The sequence below is a fragment of the Propithecus coquereli genome, unplaced genomic scaffold, assembly GCF_000956105.1.
Source record: "Propithecus coquereli isolate 6110/MARCELLA unplaced genomic scaffold, Pcoq_1.0 Scaffold11, whole genome shotgun sequence".
Lineage (NCBI taxonomy): Eukaryota > Metazoa > Chordata > Mammalia > Primates > Indriidae > Propithecus > Propithecus coquereli.
In genome coordinates this window covers 2,622,669-2,643,747 of record NW_012134969.1, presented here as the reverse complement: position 1 = coordinate 2,643,747, position 21,079 = coordinate 2,622,669, and the positions used below count along the sequence as shown (strand labels likewise).

At 39.4% G+C, this 21,079-nt stretch overlaps 1 protein-coding gene across 1 annotated transcript in view; it reads right to left on the bottom strand.

Annotated features, from left to right (window-relative positions):
- Positions 1-10,856: 10,856 nt before the first annotated feature.
- The window catches only part of LECT1 (leukocyte cell derived chemotaxin 1), a 41,378-nt gene continuing 31,155 nt past the window's right edge, over positions 10,857-21,079 (bottom strand). The window contains exons 3-6 of the mRNA XM_012648158.1: positions 20,244-20,357; positions 16,077-16,230; positions 13,363-13,529; positions 10,857-11,072 (exon numbers count right to left, since the gene is read on the bottom strand). Of these exons, the coding sequence (XP_012503612.1) occupies positions 10,857-11,072; positions 13,363-13,529; positions 16,077-16,230; positions 20,244-20,357 (651 nt within the window). The remainder of the gene's footprint in view (positions 11,073-13,362; positions 13,530-16,076; positions 16,231-20,243; positions 20,358-21,079) is intronic.

Below are 21,079 nucleotides of genomic sequence, written 5' to 3'. Positions count from 1 at the left end.
GCCTGTATGTGGGTTTTTAAAAACTGTACTGTACAATGCAGCCACAGAAGCTCTAAATAATAACAATACTATTGCACATGCTATATACTTATTGCTTTAGTTAAGCATATTAAAAGGCAGTATTGCATTGCGGTTAAACGCCTGGATTCTGAAGCCATCCTGCTTGGGATAAAATCCTGGCTACTCTGCTTACTAGCTGTGTGACAGTGGGGGATACTTAATGTCTCTGTGCCTCGGTTTTTGTATCTATAAAGTGAGGATGATAATAGTGTCCACCTAATGGGCTGTTACGAGTTGAGTGGGTTTGTATAATTTCATAATATTTATCTTAATCCAAACAATACTAAGTTTTTTTATGCATGTGTATGACATGTGGTACAAAACCTGATCTGAACTTACAATATGAATAGTAATAACTAATAGTTCATTTTGCTGTAGAAATATTAGTGTTTAATTACAGAATGCTAGCACAGATGCTCCTAAAGTTGTTACATAATACAGCAGTACACCCTTACCTGTGAGGGATACCTTCCAATACCTTCAGTGGATGCCTGAAACTGTGCATAGTACCGAACCCTATATATACTATGTTTTTTCCTGTACATACATACCTGTCATAAAGTGATAGAGCTTAATTTATAAACTAGGCACAGTAAGAGATTATAAAATAGAATTATTATAACAACATATAATAACAGGTACGTGAATATGGGGGTCTAACTCTCACAAAATATCTTACCGTACTATACTTGCCTATTTTCCAACTGGGGTTGGCTGAGGGTAACTGAAACTGCAAAAAGCAAAAACCATGGGTTGAGAGGGCACTACTGTAAATGGTACATCTTCTAAAATCCAGAATTTTGAATTCAGAAACACATCTGGCCCCTAGGGTTTTGAATAAAGAATTATGTGTGTGTATATGTAAAATGCAAAGAGCAAATTGCAAAGTTACAGATAATATCAGATGATCTTACATGCATTTAGGCCAGGAGGCTTAAATCTTGGAGAAAGCCTTTTTTGTGTGTTATAGGTTCAGTCTTTCAAGATTTGGGATTCTTTCTGAGGAAGGTATATCAGCTAATTAAAAATTGTTAGTATAATTTATAAAATCTATACTTTTGAGAGCATAAGAGTTCACAGAAAAGTTTTCAGTAAATTTGAATAATTTTAATTTACTTAAACAGCTTAAATATGTAAATATTGTTAGCACTTTTGAAAGAATCAAAATACAATAGTAGAAGAAAATATAAACTGTATGTAGACTGTTACGGGATTTCCTTCAGAAAGAAGTCCTCTGATTTTAATTCTGTTTTAACTTCAAATCTCAAAACAAAGTAAAACAATTAGGATTTGTAAAAACAAGGTACAAAATCACCATTTGTAAACCACAAATTCTGTCCTGTTATTCCTGTCAGTGAAGAGAAGCTGATAGATGTTTTTACAAGAGTTCCTCTTTCCTATTCTCCCTTCCTTCCCCCCAAAAGAATCAGTGTGGAGTAAAGGTAAGTGTATAGACACTACTGTGATAAACTCACTTTCAGTTGGGGATCTCCCCCCAGCTACCACTTCTTGCTGATCATCTGTACTCCAGCATTGACCTTTTCTGTGGCTTTAATTGAGTAAAAGCGAATACATTCACAAGTTAACTACTAGGGATATATATCTAGTGGGTATGAAATATGCTAAGAAATTGAATATGAATTTTCAATGCATTGTTTCCTTGGCCTTATTATTTTACTGTAAGTTGCAAAGCGATTGATTTCTTTTTCTTTTTTCTTTTCTTTTTTTCCTACTCTACCACAGAGGCAGCCGTTGTTTTTCAGTGGAAAGGGCACTAACTTGTGAATCTAGAATCTTTTTCTGATCCAAGTCTGATATTTTAATAATTATGTTTTTTGAAGGCAGATGACTTAACCCCTCTGAACTTTTTTCTTATCTGTAACACTAGATGATAATTACCACTGAGGATTGTGAGGATTTAACTAAGTCCTGACTCAAAGTATGCGATCAGTAAATGTTATTTAATACCAGTTACATTGGACTAGAGAAAAAATAATGAATGTTACTTAAATAAAGTCCTTGATTTGTTTTGCCCTCCCTTCAGTCCTGTTGAGTGTTGGAATTCCTCAAAGGAGAGTAACAAGTCTGGCATTTACCTGCTGTGCAAGAGCTTTCATAATTCAACCCCAACCAAAGTTTTCAGCCTCATCTCTTGTCACTGCTTTGCTGTGCACCAGAGCTTCAGCCACACAAGAATCCTCTAGATATCAGCAAACTTTTTCTGTACGGGGCTATATATAGTAAATATTTTAGGCTTTTTGGGGCACATATAATTTCTGTTGTGCATTCTTTGTTTTTAGATTGCAGACCTACTGTGTCTGAATAGGCCATTATTTTCATTCCTCCTTCCACCCGACCTGGAAATCTTCAGTTTCCTACTTATGTGTCAAAACTGTGTTCATGTGCCACCTACTGGAAAGCTGTCTAAGCTTGTGCCACTCTTGTCACTGATTTATTTTTGTGGAAGTTGGATTGGGTTATTTGCTTATGATTGAGACATCGTTGGATCCTTTGACAGAGTCATAGCAAAACCACACGTCTCATGAGCATGTTTGAGAGTGCTGATCTATTCGCTCTTTATCAAGTCACCGCATCACAGTTGACTCATTCTTCCTCCATGTGACTGAGCTTCTTGAGGGTAGGGGAATGGCTTCCATCTTTCTGTCTGTAGCACATGGTGGTACATACAGAATAGGCCTTCAGAACTGGATGGATGCATGCTTGTATTTGTTCATGGTCTTATCACTGCGTGGAATGACCTTCCTTTCTTCTCTGTTATGTAAATCCTCAGTTAGAATGTCAGCACTCTTAGGAACCTCCCCACTCTCTGCCCTCTGCTGGAATGCTTTGCCACTCTAGCTGTGATGTGGAGATGCCTTATTTATACCTCTATTATGGTACCTCTCACATTATCACGTTTTGGGGTTAGTTGCAGCTGTGTCTGTTTTACCTAGTGTATCTTGCTCAGTGACAGTGTTATTTACTTAAGCTTTGAATCTTTGATACACAGCTATGTGCCTTTCACATAGTAGGTACTCAAGTATTAGAACTGTTCATTCACTCCAAACTATAGTTTTTTAAAAATATATTTTTATTAATAATATGTTGCCCTTAAAATTGATTTCATCAATATAGAGTATTAATTTTTTATAAGAGATTGGAGTCTTGCTGTGTTATAGTGGCCATTCACAGGCACAGTCATTGCACATTACAACCTTGTACTCCTGGGATCAAGTGATCCTCCCTTTTCAGACTCCTCAGTAGCTGAGTTTAACAGTGTGCACCACCATGCGTGGCAGAATAATAATTAAGTAAGTTTTTAACCCATGACCATGAGAGCTAAATTTGTCTATATTATTAGGGGGAATAACAGTTATATAACTAATCAAAACCAGTATGATATCCAAGTATTTTTTGTTTTACTATTTAGAGATTCCTTTCTGGAGGATGGGGTCCTGATTGGGTGGGTTTTTTTTTTTTTTTAATGTCCTCATTATTTTAAAACGAAAATATGTGTCTTTAAAGGAATGGACTGAAGTTTACTTTCTAACTAAATTAGTTAAGGACTAACCAATGAACACATGAGCACATAGGGAAGTAAAAGTCATTGGAAATCAAGCAGGGGGATGGGGAAAGGAGGAGGGGAGGGACAAAAACCTACCTAACGGGTGCCGTGAACACTATTTGGGTGATGGGCGCACCCTTGTAGCCATGACTCAAGCAGTATAAACGTGATCCATGTAACCAAAAACATTGGTACTCCCTTAATATTTTGAAATTTAAAAATAAAAAATAAGTAAGATAATGTTCAGAGCATATTTCGAGTCCATGTGAGGGCCCGATGCAGGAGTGTGCCTGATGTGTTTGTGGCAAGCTGGGGAAGCTGTGCAGCTAGAGCACAGGGAACATGGAGTTGTGATCACTGAAGAGTGAATGAGGAAAGTGAGGGTCGTAGACCATGCAGGGCCTTGCAGGTAATAACAGGTGAGGTGGTAGTAACTTGGGCCAGGGCTGTCCCAGCTTAATATGAAATACTGTTGTCCACTGTGCTGTCAAAATTTTATCAGTTGTCATGCTTTTTAAAAATTCTCAAATTTTTATCAAATGTACATGTAATCAAATCAAATGGTACTAAAAGGCATATAGTGAAAAGGATCAGTCTCCTGCTCTCTTCTCCATCTAGTACTCCAGAGTCAACCATGGCCTCCCAGCACCCCCTCGCCCCGCAGTCTCAATCTCTGCAGCAATCTCCTCTGGTCTCTTAGTAGGCTTTTACTCACCATTCTTCTGTTTCTGCTTTTGTTTTGCTGAAGCATGTCCTCCAATAGCTTCCACAGAAAGTGGGTGGCGGGGGTGTATATACTTGAGCTCTTATGTGAGCAAAATTGTCTTTATCACCTTTACACGTGAGCATACATTGAGTGATGGTTTGATTGGCTGTAGAATTTTAGGTTAAAAAGAACATTCCCTCAGCATTTGGAAAGCATTACTCCTTTGTTTGTAAAATCCAGTGTTGCTCTTAGGGACTCCAGTACTAACTAACCTCTTCCATACTTTTTGTCTTTCAGGGTAATACTTGTTTTATTCCTTTACTGTCATTTTACTGGAGTTGGGAAATGGGGAAAAAATATGTAAGATAAATTTGCCATTTTAAATTGAAAGTTACACACTTCATTTTTTTTAAGTGTGGCTGTATCAGTGCAAAAAAATTTCCTTCTCCCTTTTAGTCAGTGCAGTTACTATAAATGTTAGCACTTGACAGTGTTAGAGTGAAAACTGGAATTTACACATCTAACAGGGATTGCAGTGCAATTTTATTCTGAATACCCTGATGGTATTGATGTGTATTTGAGTTATGATACATGATTTAATGGGTATATGGGATGCCCTCGATATCAATACTTATCTTCTTTCTGCCTTTCTTTCCTTACACATTAAGTTATAGGTAATAGCACACGCTAGTGTAATCTTTGTTTAGCAAAGTTATTTCTTGTTCTGCAATGTAAGTACAATTATAGCAGAGTATATACTGAGACAAGATTGGATTAAATAGAATGACTAGTAGTGAGCAGGGACTTACAAAAAAGTGTAGTGTAGGATTTTATGTTTAATATAATAGAATTGTTAAAAATCAGCATGTTTTTCTGGGTCATCTGCCAAAACTAGAGGTAGCTTTGGAACCTATTGTTCTCTTAAACATGTATTTGCATTCCATCCCCCGTCGATATGAGGAAACAAAACAAAGAAAAATGAAAATTTTAGAACTAGAATGGATCTTAAATACTGTCTAGTCCAGACCTTTGGTTTTACTGATGCATTTTTTTCAGAGTTCTTTCATACACTTTTTTTTAAAGCTTCAATCTTCTTATCTCTTACACTTTTTCTTCATAACAGTTATATAACATAACTCATGCAGATAGTTGGTGATAGAGTCAGAATCTAACTCTCTTATAACTTGTTTACCCTAATCCTTTACTGACCTGACAGTAGCCCAGAATATCAGACAACAAAAATTATAGTATTGGATAGATATTTTGTATAATATATATAAGGTAGTAATTCTGAAACTTACTGGTGAATAACCCTCACCTGGGAAACTTGTTTTTAAAAATACAGGCCTTCTTGGCTTCCCTCCTGAGATTTTGAATCAGTAGGTTTGAGTAGGGTGCAGTAGATCAATGTTTTAATGAATGGACGGTTTTGAAGCAGGTGACCTGGAGGATTGCTCTTGGAACACAGTGATTTCAAAGAGTAAAAAATAAAGAGTTGGCTGGGTGCGGTGGCTCACCCCTATAATCCTAGCACTCTGGGAGGCCAAGGCGGGAGGATTGCTTGAGCTAGGGAATTCAAGACCAGCCTGAGCAAGAGTGAGACCCCGTCTCTACTAAAAATTGCTGGGTGTGGTGGCACACACCTGTAGTTCCAGCTACTTAGGAGGCTGAGGCAGAAGGTTCACTTGAGCCCAGGAGTTGGAGGTTGCGGTGAGCTATGATGATGCCACTGCACTCTACCCAGGGTGACAGAGTGAGACTCTGTCTCAAAAAAACTAAAAATAAAGAAGCAAGGTTAGCACTAATCACTTCTTGATGCCTTATTTCCAGTAAATTTTGGGAAAGAATAAAAAGCATCTTGGGGGCTTGCTCCTCTGAAGCATTTGTTTCCCTCTTAACATCAAAATAAAAAGGCAGAGGAGAGATGCTCAGTGACTAGTTCCTCCTTGTTGGAACCTTGGGGTCATTTTGATGAAGTCTTTGAGTCCATGTAACTGTGACACTGCACATGATGTAAGAAGATTGGTTTCAATCAAAGGGAATTGAGATTAACTATTTGGGCAAGACACTAATTTACCACTGCTAAGATACTGCTAGGATAAAGCAGAGGATACTAGATAGAATACTTAATATTTATAGAGCCTTGGCATAATACTGATTCATAATGAGGCACTATTTCTTCTTTAGCAACTGGAATATTCTCAGATGATGCCTTTTTTCATTACACATAGGTGCTAAGTGAATATTAAAAGTTATAGTACTGGTTGAGTAGACAGAGTAGATGTGTGTTAGGGTACATCCCATGGAGATCTCTTTAATTACTTAATTTTAGAGTTACCTCAGTAAGTAACTGGCATGAATATGGGTTCAATTTAAAAGAAACCATTTGCCTTTAAGAGCGTTGTGTTCTGCTGAGAGAAAGTTCATGTTTTGACTAGTTTATTACAGGGCTTGGACTATGTTGGTATAAGGCAAATTCATTATAAAAAGAAGGATAATCATCTAGACTAATGAAATATAGGCAACTGAAAAGAAAATTCTTAGCAATTAAATAATTCACACCTTGGAAGGCTGAAAGACAGGAAACCACAAGTTTTTTTAGCTACAATTAAAAGAAAGTAATGACAAGTAAATTTGCAAACACAATGCTAGTAAAAAAGTATATAGAGGTATTTCTTCCAAACTATCTTGTTGCCGTTAGAATTTTTGCAGCCATGTACAGAGGAGAGAAAAGGGGTTGAATTTTCTGGGGCTCTGATTCAGTTACAGGAATTTAGTGTGAAGAGAGTTTTTGCAAAGGAACGAGCACAAAGGTCAGAACAGGAATATGACATATAACATCTGTAAATTGCTAAACTCATAGAGGGAATTTAGTGGGGTAAACCTCTTAAAACAAATGGTTTTTAATAATGTGGTGTTTTATTATAACTGGTGACTGACTTTAGCTTTAGTGGGCCTACTATTGCCCGTCCCCTTACTGATTTTTATCACTGTGTGGTGATTGTGTATACCCTAATAAAGACTGACTCCTATATATTTGAGTTTAAAACTATTAAGATGTGAAAAAGGTTCACTAAGCCAAACACCTTAGAAAATAGCCTCAGCTGTTTGCTACATTTAGATTATCCATGCATAAATGTATTTATTTATAGATATACTTACCTTACACGGAAGTACCTTTGTATATGTACATTGAATACTTTTGAATGTAAGCAGTTTAAATAAAACCTCTGGTGAGTCCTTTAGTCAGTCAACACTAACTGAATCTGTTTTGTAAATTTGATTTGTATTGGACTTTTTAAAAATGAAGCACACCTATATATGCATATATTAATAGAATTATGAGCATGCATATATGTACAAAAGCCTTTTTAAAGGAGTTCAGCTTTCTTTTATAAACATCCAAACACTCTGCCTGTAAAATGGTTTTGCTAAAGTTTGTATTACTGACTCTCAGACTTACATCTTCATGTTCGAGATACGCTGTTAGGACTTCCTGTGCATGTAGATTTGTCAGTTCTCTCCTACCCCCTCAATAAATCAGTTAACTTAAAAAATTGTGACCATTTCTGTAAAATACATGTTCATAAAACAAATCAACATATTTAGCTTATACAGAAATTAATCCACTCTCACAATTTCTATTTTGTAAAAATGTAGCTTGTATTTCAGAGTGCAATAAAATCTGATGTAAGAAATAAACTGTTGAGTGGGTTAAGTGATTATTTTTACTATTTTTACTTTTTTAGTGTCGTTATTTGAGGCAGTGGTGGAAGGGGGACATATTAAGGATGAGCTTAACAGATTTTTTAAATTGCAGTGGAAACTTGTTGGCGTATTTCAATGAGATATGTAAATGACAGAAAAAAAACACATAATTGAAACCCAGCAATACCTTTTCTTCATTTTCCATGTGCTGACTGGCAACTATCACATCTAAGACTGCAGTAGCCCTTCCTTCCAATCTGAGTCAACTAGGACCTCAAAATTCAACCTGAGATGTTCTGTAAGGCTTGGTTTATACCACCACTGAGAATGAGTTATCTGCAAAATAATAAAATACCAATAATACACGTGTCTGTACACACATATTTCAGTCAAGATTCAGCAGGGCACTGGGCTGTATTTGCAACTTTTACACTGGCTTGGCTAAAGGTAATTTGGATGACCGGTACCAAGTTGTGAAGAAGTTTGTATTCTTCCACGGTGTCCTCTCTTCCTTTACTAAATGCTTCCTCTGTCCTCTTGATTCTTCTCTTTCAAACAACATCCTTAGTTTTCTTCCTTGAACACAATTTGGCTCTCTTCTGTCGTTCCTATCCTTAATCCAACCTTGAGTTCCCCCTCTGTCCTTAAAACATTCGGATTTTTTTTTTCTGTTGTCATCTTTGATTAGTGACTTTTCATAACATAACATGATCCCTTTATCCGTTAACTAAATTATTCATTTCCTGTATTGTCTAATTATAGAGCTTTGAAAAGGGTTCAAGAGGCAGCCTTCCCTTATGAAGTGCTGTCCTCCTTGCTAAGATGCCCTTTGGGTCTGTCTGGCTCACTTCTCACGTGGAAAGCTACCTAGGTGAGCCATCTAAAAATGGAAACGTAACAAGACTCCTCCTTGCTGGCAACCTTTCATTGGTTCCTTACTTCCTATACACACATGCACACACACAGACAATCACAGTTAACATGCCACATAGGATAAAGCGTAAAGCTTGTGCCTACCTTTCTATCTTGGTATTTCCTACCTCAAGCTGAATGCTTTGTTTCCCTGCTTTTACCATGCAGCCCCACACCTCTGGCTTTACCCAAACTACTCCCTCTGCCTGGAATGCACGTCCTCTGTCACCTTCACTTGGCTAACTTGGGCTCATCCTTGAAGACCTAGAGTAGGCATTCTCTAAGAAGCCCATTGATTCCATCTTTATCAAGGTTTTGGTGTATTGAACCCTGGTTATGTATATCTCTTCGTGAGATCATGTGCTTTTCTGGGATGGGACCACTAAGTCTTTTTCTTACTTTATTTCTAGAACCCAGTACAGGTTGCTGAACTGTGGGGCTGGAGGATGGTGTGCAAAACTATTGGCATGGATATGCTTAATTAAAAGAGTGACAACCATTTTAAAGACTAAACATGTAAAATTCATAACTGCAGGAAGTAGCTGCTGCCTGAGAACAGTGTGACCATTACATGTCATTGTAAAGTGTGTATTTCCTTCATCCTTTTGTTCTCCAGAGACCTAGCTTGCTGCATATTGCCATTAAATGGAGGCATCTAAGTGTTCACCTGATAATCAGGTTTGTAAAATTCTGTAGCATTTTACAGACTTTAATTGGCAAACACCAGAAATAGAGTAATATGTATTCAGAATATGGGAATGTAGTGTGATCATGGCATCAAGAGCTTTCTGTCATCTCAATCCTATGTTTTAGAAAACTTCTTTTCCTAGGAAAGTTGTTTATCTCTCAAACTGTGGGATTCAAAACTAAAATGTCAAAAATATGAAATAACCTGCTCATCTTCCTGATCTAGTATTTCAATTTCTAAAGACAGTCCTTGTTCCAGAGAGACTTTCTTTATGTCATTATAAATAAATAAGCTATTCCTCCTCAGCTGTATCTGCCAAGCAACACTCACTGTCAGCCCTATAAATAGATGAGTAACTTACTGGTAATTGGACTACATCAGCAGCCTGATTTGTACTACAAAGGGAAAAATCATTGTGTTGCTTCATACCTAGTGACCACTTATTGAAAACACATTGAAAAGGGTGTGAAGACCTGCTTTTCAGAATGTCAATAAAGTTCTCCCTCCAAGTTTGATTTATCTTTGTCTGCATTTTTCTTTATCATCATGCTCACTCTTTTTCTGGAGCTGATTCTTAACAAAGTTTAGCCACGTGTCAATCATGTGCCAGCATATACCGTAGATAAAGAACTCTCCTGTCTAAATGGAGTGGGATGTCATGTAGTTTAAAAAAAACTCCCCATGAGCTTCCATATTGAGGCTTAAAATGCTTGCTTTCAGGTAGATTGCATTATATGTCCTTCCATTTATTTGTGTTTTTATTTGGGAACTCTGGGGACACATTTACAAGACTGAGAACAACAAAGGTTAAGAAAAATTGAGGAATTCTGTACAAATAACAGAACTTTATTTTGGTCATAACGATTAAAAGAAACTCAAGTGTACAATTTAGATCTTTGACAAATTGTGAATAATTTTTCACCTTTATTTCAAAATAGCTTGGGAACACTTACAAGCAGGTCTTACTGGCAAGGCAAAGCAAATAAAAAAATGGCAAATAATAAAAGAATTATTATGGCATTTTAGACTTGAACTACCCTTTCAGTACATTTGCACATAATAAAGTTATGGAAAGCAATTGAGAAATATCCTAGGATAACATTGCTTAGGTTGAGTTATAAAAATACTTTGTGATCCCTTCGGCATCAACCGCCTCATGCTTCTTTGGTTGTCTCTTCGGTTAATTCACTTTACAGCACATGATGTATGAAGTGATTTCACACCATGCCCAAGATACGGGCCACCCACCAGCTACATGGCATGATGACTCTGCAGGCTGAACGGCAACCTTGATAATTATAAGGCCATGGATAATAGCCCCCCAGGGGTTCACAGATCTTCTGGCAGTGGGTGTAGCTGCGCCTACATTCTATACAGCAGATTCCTTCGTGGTCCAGTCTAGGGTCGAATGTCATGCTTTCTCCTTCCTGCTGCTGGAAAATAAAAGAGAATTATTTGTGTTTTCTTTATAATGAGGTTATAGCATGCATGTTATTTTTAAATAAGACCTTGAGTTTTTCACTGCTAAAGAAGTCAGCATAATTTGTTCTAAGAAGTTTTCAATCTCGTTAACCTGCTGTCATTCAGAATTCCTTCTGACATCGAGGAATCTTCACTTACCTAATATGTCACTGGAAGAGTTGGTGGGGTTTTTTGTTTCTGTTTGTTTTTAACAATATCCTGAAGTTTCTCCATGCCCTTTTTCTTAAAAGACAGGATCTCACTCTGTCTCCCAGGCCGAAGAGCAGTGGCAGTGATCTTAGCTCACTGTAACCTTGAACTCCTGGGCTCAAGCGATCTTCCTGCCCGAGCCTCCCAAGTCCCTGGGAATACAAGTGCACACTGCCACTCCAGGTCTCTCCATGCTTAAAAGCCATGATTACCGGTCACTAATGACTCAACTTGTTTTAAATAAGACAAAAAGGAAGCATTATGATCAAAAGTAGCATTTCTGCCACTGCTAATTTTAAGTCAGCTCATCACTGGTGCCGCCTTGTAGTAACAGCTTCCCAGGGCTCTTGGGAGCACATTTTGAAACTCATTCATCTACACTAAAGACAGAATTCACTGCAGTTGCACTGGCTCTGAGAGCACTGTCAAGTTGTAATTTCTCCTGGCTTCCATTCGGCAACAGAACGGGGATGTTATTTCCATGAGGACATAAGGGGCCTCAGGAAAAGGCTCTATAAAAGTATGTAAAACTCCAAGACCTTAAAGTTTACCTTCTCGTTTCTATGTGCCATAATTATAGTTACATAAACAAGGTTATTGGTGAAGTAAAAACCTCCACGCTGCTAGAGAGATTACAGAACTGGAAGGGATTTGCCCCCAGCCTGATTTGCATATCTGGTTTTCCTTTTGAAAGGAGTTCTAGGGGTAGAGATTCTGTAGCCTCTTTAATACGGTATTGAATTACATTGCCAAGAATCCCTTACCTTTAATGTAAATTCTTGATTCAATTTCAGCCTCTTTCCTGGAGGTAGCCGATTCTGGTATTTTTTTTTAAGTCTTAATTGGGGGAGGGGATAGTATTAACAATTTCAAATATTGGAACGGGACAAAATTGTATACGAAATACCAATACACTCATCATCTGGATGTAACAATGGCTAACCTATTGTCAAGTTCGCTTTTTTCTCGTTGAAGTATTCTAAAGTGAATTTAAAGAGAATTGAAGGCATTGTGACATTGCACCCATAAATAGAATAAATAGAATGTACCACCAAAATAAGGATATTTTCCTACACAACCACACTGCCATTATTATACCTAACAAAATTAATTCCTTAACACTATCTGATATGGCCTATGTTCAAATTACATCATCAAAATATCATCTTACACCATTTCTTTTTTAAATAAATGAAGATCTATGTAGGAGATATAGAACAATCTCCAAAATGTAACTGAAAAGAAAGCAAGGTATAGAAACTTTGTGTTCAAAATTGTGTGTTTCTGCAGGACTTTGCCAGTGACATAAAATAAATAAAAATTTGTGTGTGTGAGAGTACTTACACAAGGAAACTGGGCAAACAGTCATTGTTAATAGATTACTCTGGGGAGGGTTTCTGGGATGGCAGGGAAACTTACTTTTCATTATATACACCCTTTTATACTGTTTTTTAAAAAATATGTGTGTGTATTTTTTATTTTGAAAACTAGTCACAAATACTTAGTCTACCATCACTCCCTGCAAACTATAGTAGTGGTAAATATTTCCTGGAAGATTTTTTTTTTAGCACCTTAGTGTGTCCTTATAAACGTCAATTCTCAAGGTTTCGGCCTAAAGCACAGGGCAGGGGAAGGAGCAGAGAGTCAACAAATGTCTGTGGAATGGAGGAATACAGTAGATACGGAGGGAGAAAGAGAATATTGCATTCTGTGTGTTGCCTCCAGGGAACACTCCTGGAAACATTTTTAAACAATCAAATTCCTGATATGGATTTGTTTTCATGGATTTGTGATTCAAAAAAAATAAAAGGACGGCATAGAAAACAACTTTGAATAAGGGTTACCAACCAATCAGGACTTCACTACAGAGGCAATGCTTAAGTGTTCTTACCCTTAATTATAAACCTTGCAACAAATAGATGTATTTTTAAAATAACCGAGCAAGTCTCAGTTGAATAAGAGACATTCATTTGAAACCTCAAGTCAAAACACCATTCCAGTACTATGTTTAAGCATGTCGTCTGAGCATGTCATGAAAACACCAGTACGCACATGGTAGGGGTTATCGGGGTTGAAGGGTTCTGAGTCCTCTTGAACACTGGGTCTAGTTTCATTATTCAGTCTTCCAGGGCCTGGGTTGCCCTGTGGTCCACTGCGTGGTCTTCTTGTGGTAGTTGGAACAATTTTTCTTACCACTTCTCTTCTTTCTCTCTGAATTTCTGCAAAAATAGCTGTAAATTAATTCCTTTATTTGAATAATTATGGAAGCTGTTACTCAGGGTGAAAACAAAAGAAAAGGATATCAAAACGTATACATGACCAGATACTTCACAATTTTTGTACTGATGATTTTTGTAATAATAAAGCATGTTTTAGAGTCTTGGGTTAGTAAACACACAGATAATCCAAATTTGGTTTTGTAATGCTAATTGAGGCAGACTTTGCAACATGGCTGACAAACCCCTCTCCCCTTTTTTTGTTTGCTTTCATTCTAGGGGCTGACAAAAAGTACCATTCATTTCCCCAGCCGCCTATGCAATTAGGAGTGCCAGGTGAAACGTTTCTGAACAGTGGGATATAAGCAGAATATGCTAGTGCCGTTTCTGGGAAAGCTTTTGCTTTCTTGGTAAAAGGGGACAGATAGGCTTCCTCTGTCTTGTTTTCATTTCTTGAACGTAGATGCGATATCTGGAGTTATGAGGACCAACTTGTGACCATGAAGTGATAGGCACAGGGATGATCAGCCAGCATGCTACGGACAGCAACATGGTAAGTTAGAAAGAGACTTGATGAGATCATTGAGTAGCTGATAATGCCAGCAACCTCCTATCTCCAGACTTCTGGCTATATGAAAAAAACCGAAAAAGCCTATATTTGTTGAAACCGCTGTTGAGCAGGTATTCCGTTACTTGCAGCCCATGGTATGCCTCCTGGATTGACTGTATAGGTATAAAGCTTTACAGTTTGCAAGGGACATAATACCTTGGTAGGTTCTTTTAAAAAATCCTATGGGATAGAAAAAGCACATGCTTTTATATATGAGAGCATTAAGGCCCAGAAAGACCAAGATCTTTGGCCAAGATCACAGAATGATCTGTGGCAGAGCTAGGAGGGCACTGTGAACTCTGGCTTCCAACCCACTGCTCTAGTTTATGTTGCAGCCTCTGGGGGTCCTGCAGCAGGGCCCATGGCTGCCGAGTATAACAAAGGTGGAAAGTACCACACAGCTTGGACTTTGGTGTCTCTCTGAGCCTCAGTTTCTTCATCCGTCAGCTGGGGATATAACAGTAATAGTATCTAATTCACAGGGGAGTGATAGAATTAATGAGCATCTGTGTCTAAAGGTTTTAGCACACATTGCACTGCAGCCTAGGTGACAGAGACCCTGTCTCTGAAAAAAAAAAAAATTAAAGATTTTAGCGTAATGTTTGGCATATAATGAGCACTCAAATGTTAGGTGATGATGATTATATCATGCTTTGTTATTTATGAGAACTTTGATGTGCTCTAAAGCCATAGATGGCTTTTGCAGATAGCATGGTTGGAGAGGCATTAGGGAGACCTGGATTCAATCACAGCTCTACTTCCTTTTTTGAAACAGGGTCTTGCTCTGTCTCCCAGGCTAGAGTGCAGTGGTGTCATCATAGCTCACTGTAGCCTCAAACTCCTGGGCTCCAGCAATCCTCCTGCCTCAGCCTCCCAAGTAGCCAGGACTACAGGCGTGTGCCACGACACCTGGCTAATTTTGCTATTTCTTTGTAGAGATGGGGTCTTGCTCTTGCTCAGGCTGGTGTTGAACTCCTGGCCTCAAGCCATCCTCCCGCCTCAGCCCCCCAAAGTTCTAGGATTACAGGTGTGAGCCACTGTGCCCAGCCTAGAACTTTTCTCATCTTGCCCCAAACTGGAACTGTGTACCTATTACACACTGCCCATTCTACTCCCCATCCCCGCAAGCCCAGTGGTTTTAATGCCTATATCTTATTTCCATGCTGCTCTCTCCTGGTGTTCAATAGTCTTTCAGAAAACATAGCCTATCTCAGCTGTGCCAGGAGAAAGGCCTTTTTCTCCACACTTGAACCAGAGCTACAAAATAGGCCTTTGGGAGGCAGGTGTGGTGCCGCGGTAGGAGTGAAGAGGGAGAGAGCCTCTGGGGACAGGAGAAACTCAGGGAGAAGAGCGAGACCCACCAGGCTCACCTGCCCTTCGTCACCTGGAAACAGCTCACAGGCATGCTCCAAACTACCTCTGAACCCCAGGGACCCTGCATTTCTTTTCCCCAGACTTGGAAGCTGATGCTTACGCTTTGAACTTGAGGAATCCCAGCCTATACCCACAGCAGCTTTTGGCCGTCCCATAATTCTGGGTTTGAACATAATCAAGATTCAGTGGTATGACAGCTTCTTAGTCCCTTGATTCTATGCCTTAGAAATAAAAAAAAAATGTAAAATTGGAAGGTGCAAACAACTGAGATTAAGGGGCAGAGCGGAAAGAAGTGGGAGTGTCGTAAATAAAAGCCGCAGGTAATGCAGTGGTGTTCTGTCTTCCCCACCTGCCTCCTGCTAACCCGTCTGCTCCTTCCCTTCCCCGCAACGATCACGGGCTATCGCTTCCCTTCTCCTTCATCTCTCGTGCTAATTACTGAGACACCGTAACACGCACCCTGATTTCTGCCCCTCGTTACGTGCTCAGGCCTGTAGATGGGGCTGTGGGAAACTCACGGGAACTGGGAGAATTTTAAGCAGCATTAAGATACTTTAAAGCGTTACCTTTTGGATATACTGGTTTAAGCCAGAAAATAGGAAGGTCGCCACAGAGTTCTAAGACTTTAGAACTCAAGAAGCTGTTGTCCTTCACCGGCTGATCTACGGCCACCCAGATAAGAGAACTTTCTTCATATTTTACTGGCATGATCTTGCCTTCCTGTAAGTAAGTAAAGTGAGTAAAAATGAAATGCAGTTGAGTAAAGAGGACGGTGGAACATGCTGGATGCTAAGAGTCATATGTTGCTGCAAGATTATTTTGCCTTATAAAAAATTAATGAGAATTCTGTGCGTGTGTGTGTGCGCGTGTGTGTGTGTGGGTGCACACGTGCATACACTTTAAGGTTCTAATCTCTTCTCCTTGTAGCTTCCTTCACAATACTCAGCTCACCTCCTCCCGTTGCGCGGCCTTTGCATAGCTGTAATGTGTGAAAATGAGTGTCCTGAGTTGAAGTGAAAATGACTTGATACCAACTTTGAGATTTAGGTTAATCTGGTATCTTCGATCAAAGATGTTTTTGAGGAAAAGCAATTGAATGGACCCTGGAATCCTATAAAGGAGAGAGGAACCCTTCATCTGAAGTGAAAATCTTGTGGGGTTTTGTTCTGCAGCTTCAGAACAACAATGGCAAAAGCGAGTGATTGGTTCTTTAATGTCTTCAGTTCAAAGTATTATTTAACATAAACCATTTCTCCACTTCCTGGCTATCGCAACATGTATTTCAGATGTTCCTCGCATCAAGCACACCACGGAGATTTCAAAGCTAAACCCTGGATTTTCTTCTGCAGCGAGATGCTGAGAATGGTTTGCTAACCCAGGAGACAAATTTATTTTGCCAGGTTGTTCCTTTCATGTTTTATTAGTTTGCAAGAGCTTGGAGAAATTAAAATGTTTTCTCCTCATTTTTAGCTAAAAGCAGCACTTCATTTATGCTTTCTCCCTCAGGCTTACGGCTGCATTAAAACAACTTAAGGTTATTGGAGGAAACTAACACTCAGGTAATCCAGTTATTTACCTTAAATTAAATGGCTCCATCCAGGAAATGAATGCTCTTTGAGTACAGTAGCTTTTTAAAGTTATACAAAACTGATGAAAAATGTATGAGAACAAGTGGTGCATAAATCTATCCCATCATAATCTAAAGTGTGTGGGGGAAGAGTGGGGTGATTGGGATAATGAATATAGATGCATTCTCCAAGCTAAGAATGTTAAATAAATCTTGGGGCACGTACTTTCAGTTGCCTACCCAATCTCCTTTCTTCCTCCCCTATATTGCAGTGCAATCTTGCTTTGATTGGAAGCAGCAATGTGTCCAGCCCTAGGAGAGACACTTGCTTTCTCAGACTGTCCAGTGGCCATGGGTGCCTGGGCCATCGGTGCTACCCAATGAGATCTAGGCCTAGTATGCGAGGGGGGCTGGGAGGCCTTCAGCTTTTCCTGATTAAAGGGAAGTGGTGTTTGGCACCATTCAACCTCTTTCTTCTTGATTTTTTTACTTGAATGCCAAGTAAGGAAGTTGGGAAGAGGTTGAGCATTGCCAACCCCAACTGGAGCTGGAAGGAAATATTAAAAGAAAAAAAATCACAGAGTTGCTGGCCACCAAGTCAATGCCTGCAGCCACCTACCTGCACATTGCTTCCTGTGGAGGAAAACAAATCTCTAAGTTACTCTAAGTGTAGTTTTCTGCTACTGAAAGCCAAACACATTCCTAATTGACACAAATATATCGTCTGAATTTGTTTTTGTCCACCAGAAGGTCCACCATCATACACAACATAAACAACTAAAACACAAGACAAACAATCCACCTCTATGGCCTAAGAATCAGATGCGGACAAAGATTTACATACAAAAATAATTCAATGTGTGAATTATTTTTATATTTAAAAATAGTTGTTTTAAATTATTATTTTAAATAGTGAAAAACTGAAGATACCTGAAGTAGTCAAGAATAAAAGACTTTTAAAATTACAATATGATAATGTATATCATTATAATCTACATTTTAGAAGAACTAAAGTTGTGATAATAATAAGCATGTAATGCAGCGTAACTTCACTTATGAAAAGAATTTACCTCTCTCTCTCTCTCTCTCACACACACACACACACACACACACAGACACGCACATACACGGAGAAAATCCACCAAAACGTTAACATTAGCTATCTGTAGATTATGCAGTTGTAGGCAATTTTCTTCTCTATATTTCTATATATTTCCCAAATTTCCTAGAGTGACAAAGTATTATTTTTAAATATCAGAAAAAAAACCCTTAAAAAACCCAAACTATGTTGTGAACTTATATAGATCTGGGTCAGCTGTGACTGGGAGTTAGTCCTTGCGGAAGGCAGGAAAGCTAGTTCTATGCCCATTGATGGGGAAAATGGCGAGGATTATAGTTCACTAAAGTCTTCAGGACAGAAACTAAGTGCAACAAGAGAAGTTCAAGGGTCAGAACAAAGGAGGTTGGGGTCCCATTTTTAGGGCTGGTGTTCGTGAGTTCACACTGAGAGCACGGCCTTCGATGCCAAGCTGTTCGCCTTGTGAGGAACAAACTGGAACACGATCAGGAGAGGATGACTGGAGAAAGCAGAGTCTGGAAAACATCTCACAGGATGAATGTTGGGGAAACTGGGAGTAGAAAACAGAGGACATGGTAGCCAGTTCTAAAAACAGACAGCTTTTGTCGTGCTCTGTTTGAGACACCGCCTGCTGCTGCTCCCGTGGGACCAGCACCCAGGCAGTTTCCAGGCGCTTTGCTTACCCACATTTCTCCTCGTTTGCCTGGAGGGAGCTGATACGTGCTTCGCCTCCCTCTCAGGGATGCTGGCAGGGTCAAAGATGGTCATAATAAAATTAACAATAATGAGCAGCCATCTAGTCACCATCCGGTAGATTCTAGGGCCCTGGGCACAGTATTCACACCCCCAGTTTCAGATGACAAAACAGCCTCCTGGAATGGAAGCCACATCCCTAGCAAGGGTCCAAGCTGGGATTTGAATCCGTGTTTTTCTGACTCTAACATCCATTTTCTTTCCACCCTACCCTGCCACAACGCAAATGGAAGACAATAAGGAATGTGACCACTTTGTAAGCCCTAATGTAGTATAAAAATGTAAGCTTAAGTGTGTCTTTAGAACTCTGTGTGCAATTCTTAAATTTTAAAAAATCAAGCTCAAAGGCAAGTTATTAATAATAAATGGAACAATTCTGTTTAAAAATCTCACAGGTTTGACACACAGAAAAGCAATTAGATATATGTTGTGTCGCTTCATTGGGGTGAACTTGAACCAATGAGAAGAAATTGTAGGGGGAGCCGTCTCAGCTCAGGGTAGGGCAGAACAATTAGAACCACCCCGATAAAGCTGGCTGACACGTGCGTCTGGTTGTGGGGAGCCCCCTGTCACTGCTTTATGGCAGAGGCCGAGTGATCAGCTGTCAGGGATGTTTAGAAAGAATTCCTACATTGAGTGGGGCTGAGGCGAGAAGGTTCCTGAGGCCCCTTCATTTAAAAAAATTTTTTTAAGAGGTAGGGATAGGGTCTCACTCTGTTGCTTGGGCTAGAGCGAAGAGGCATCATCATAGTTCACTGCAGCCTTGAAATCTTGGGCTCTAGCGATCCTTCTGCCTCAGCCTCCCAAATAGCTAGAACTACAGATGTGAGCCACCACACTGGGCTAATTTTTCCATTTTTTTTTGTAGAGACGGGGTCTTGCTATGTTGCCTAGAATGGTCTCAAACTCCTGGCCTCAAGCGATCCTCCCACCTCAGCCTCTCAAAGTCCTAGGATTACAGGTGTGAGCCACCGTGTCTGGCCTCCTGAGGATCCTTTAATGAAGATTCTATCTTGCAGAGTTCTTTGTCTTTATTGTGAAGTCTTAACCACTGATCAGATAGTTTCCTAACATCAGGCAAAGAAGGGCCATGTGAATACCAAGCCTTTTATGCACTTTAAAATATGGCTTCCCAAAACCTTTAAATATACCGTATCGTGTAAGAATGATCCCTTGGAACCAGCAGGACAAAAACAGTTTAAATTCCTTTGGCAGAGAAGAAATAGAACTTAGGTTCTGGTCCTGAACCGATCCAGGAACTAGAGGCCGAAAGGACTGTGCCTTCAAACAATGTCTGCCACACCCTGTTGCTGTCCAGAGGACGTTGGTACCCACCAGTTCAGAGGAGATGCTCTGTTTGGTCACGGTGCCCACATCAGGAACGCGAGCCTTCACCTGTGCTTTGATGTAGCATTTCTCTCCTCCAGCAAAGCGGATTCCTGTGATGCCCTGTGAAATAAAACGTTATCCATCCATCTGCCCGTTTGTTCATTTGTTCAATTTACTGAGTGTCTACTGTGTGCCGGGCGCTGTTCCAGGTGTCGGGTATAGAGATGAACAAAACAGATGAAATCCCTGCCCTCTTAGAGATTAACTTTTAGCATTATTTATAATAATAAAAAATTGAAATAAAGTCAGGTGGTGATAATTGTTACGAAGAAAAATAAGGCAGAGAAGAAGGACAGGAATGACAGGGTATGGTAACTCAGATGGTGTAATCAGGGAGGGGACTCTATGAGGGGGTGACATTTGAGCTGAGAGGCAACATATTAATAACTCCGTCGACACCCACAAGCTCAGATGCAATGCCACCTTTTCCATGCAGCCTTCTCTGAACTTCGCAGTCATTAGTGAGGCTGGTCCCGAAGTAGATGAGGAGGAGACACTGTTCATATCTCACAGGGGACAAAAAACAAAACATCCAAGTCCTTGGGTAAGGTCTAGAAGCAAAGTTCATCTCCCAGAGCTGTAGAAAGCTTTACTATTTACTCTTGGCCCAGTAACTTACAAAAATTCTAAATTCATGCAATGAATTAATTTGGCCAATATCTTTTGAGAACCTTCGTGAGGTTTCTCAAAAACTAAAAATAGAACTAACCGTACAATCCAGCAATCCCACTACCAGGTATTTATCCAAATGAGAAGAAATCAGTGTATCAAAGGGATACCTG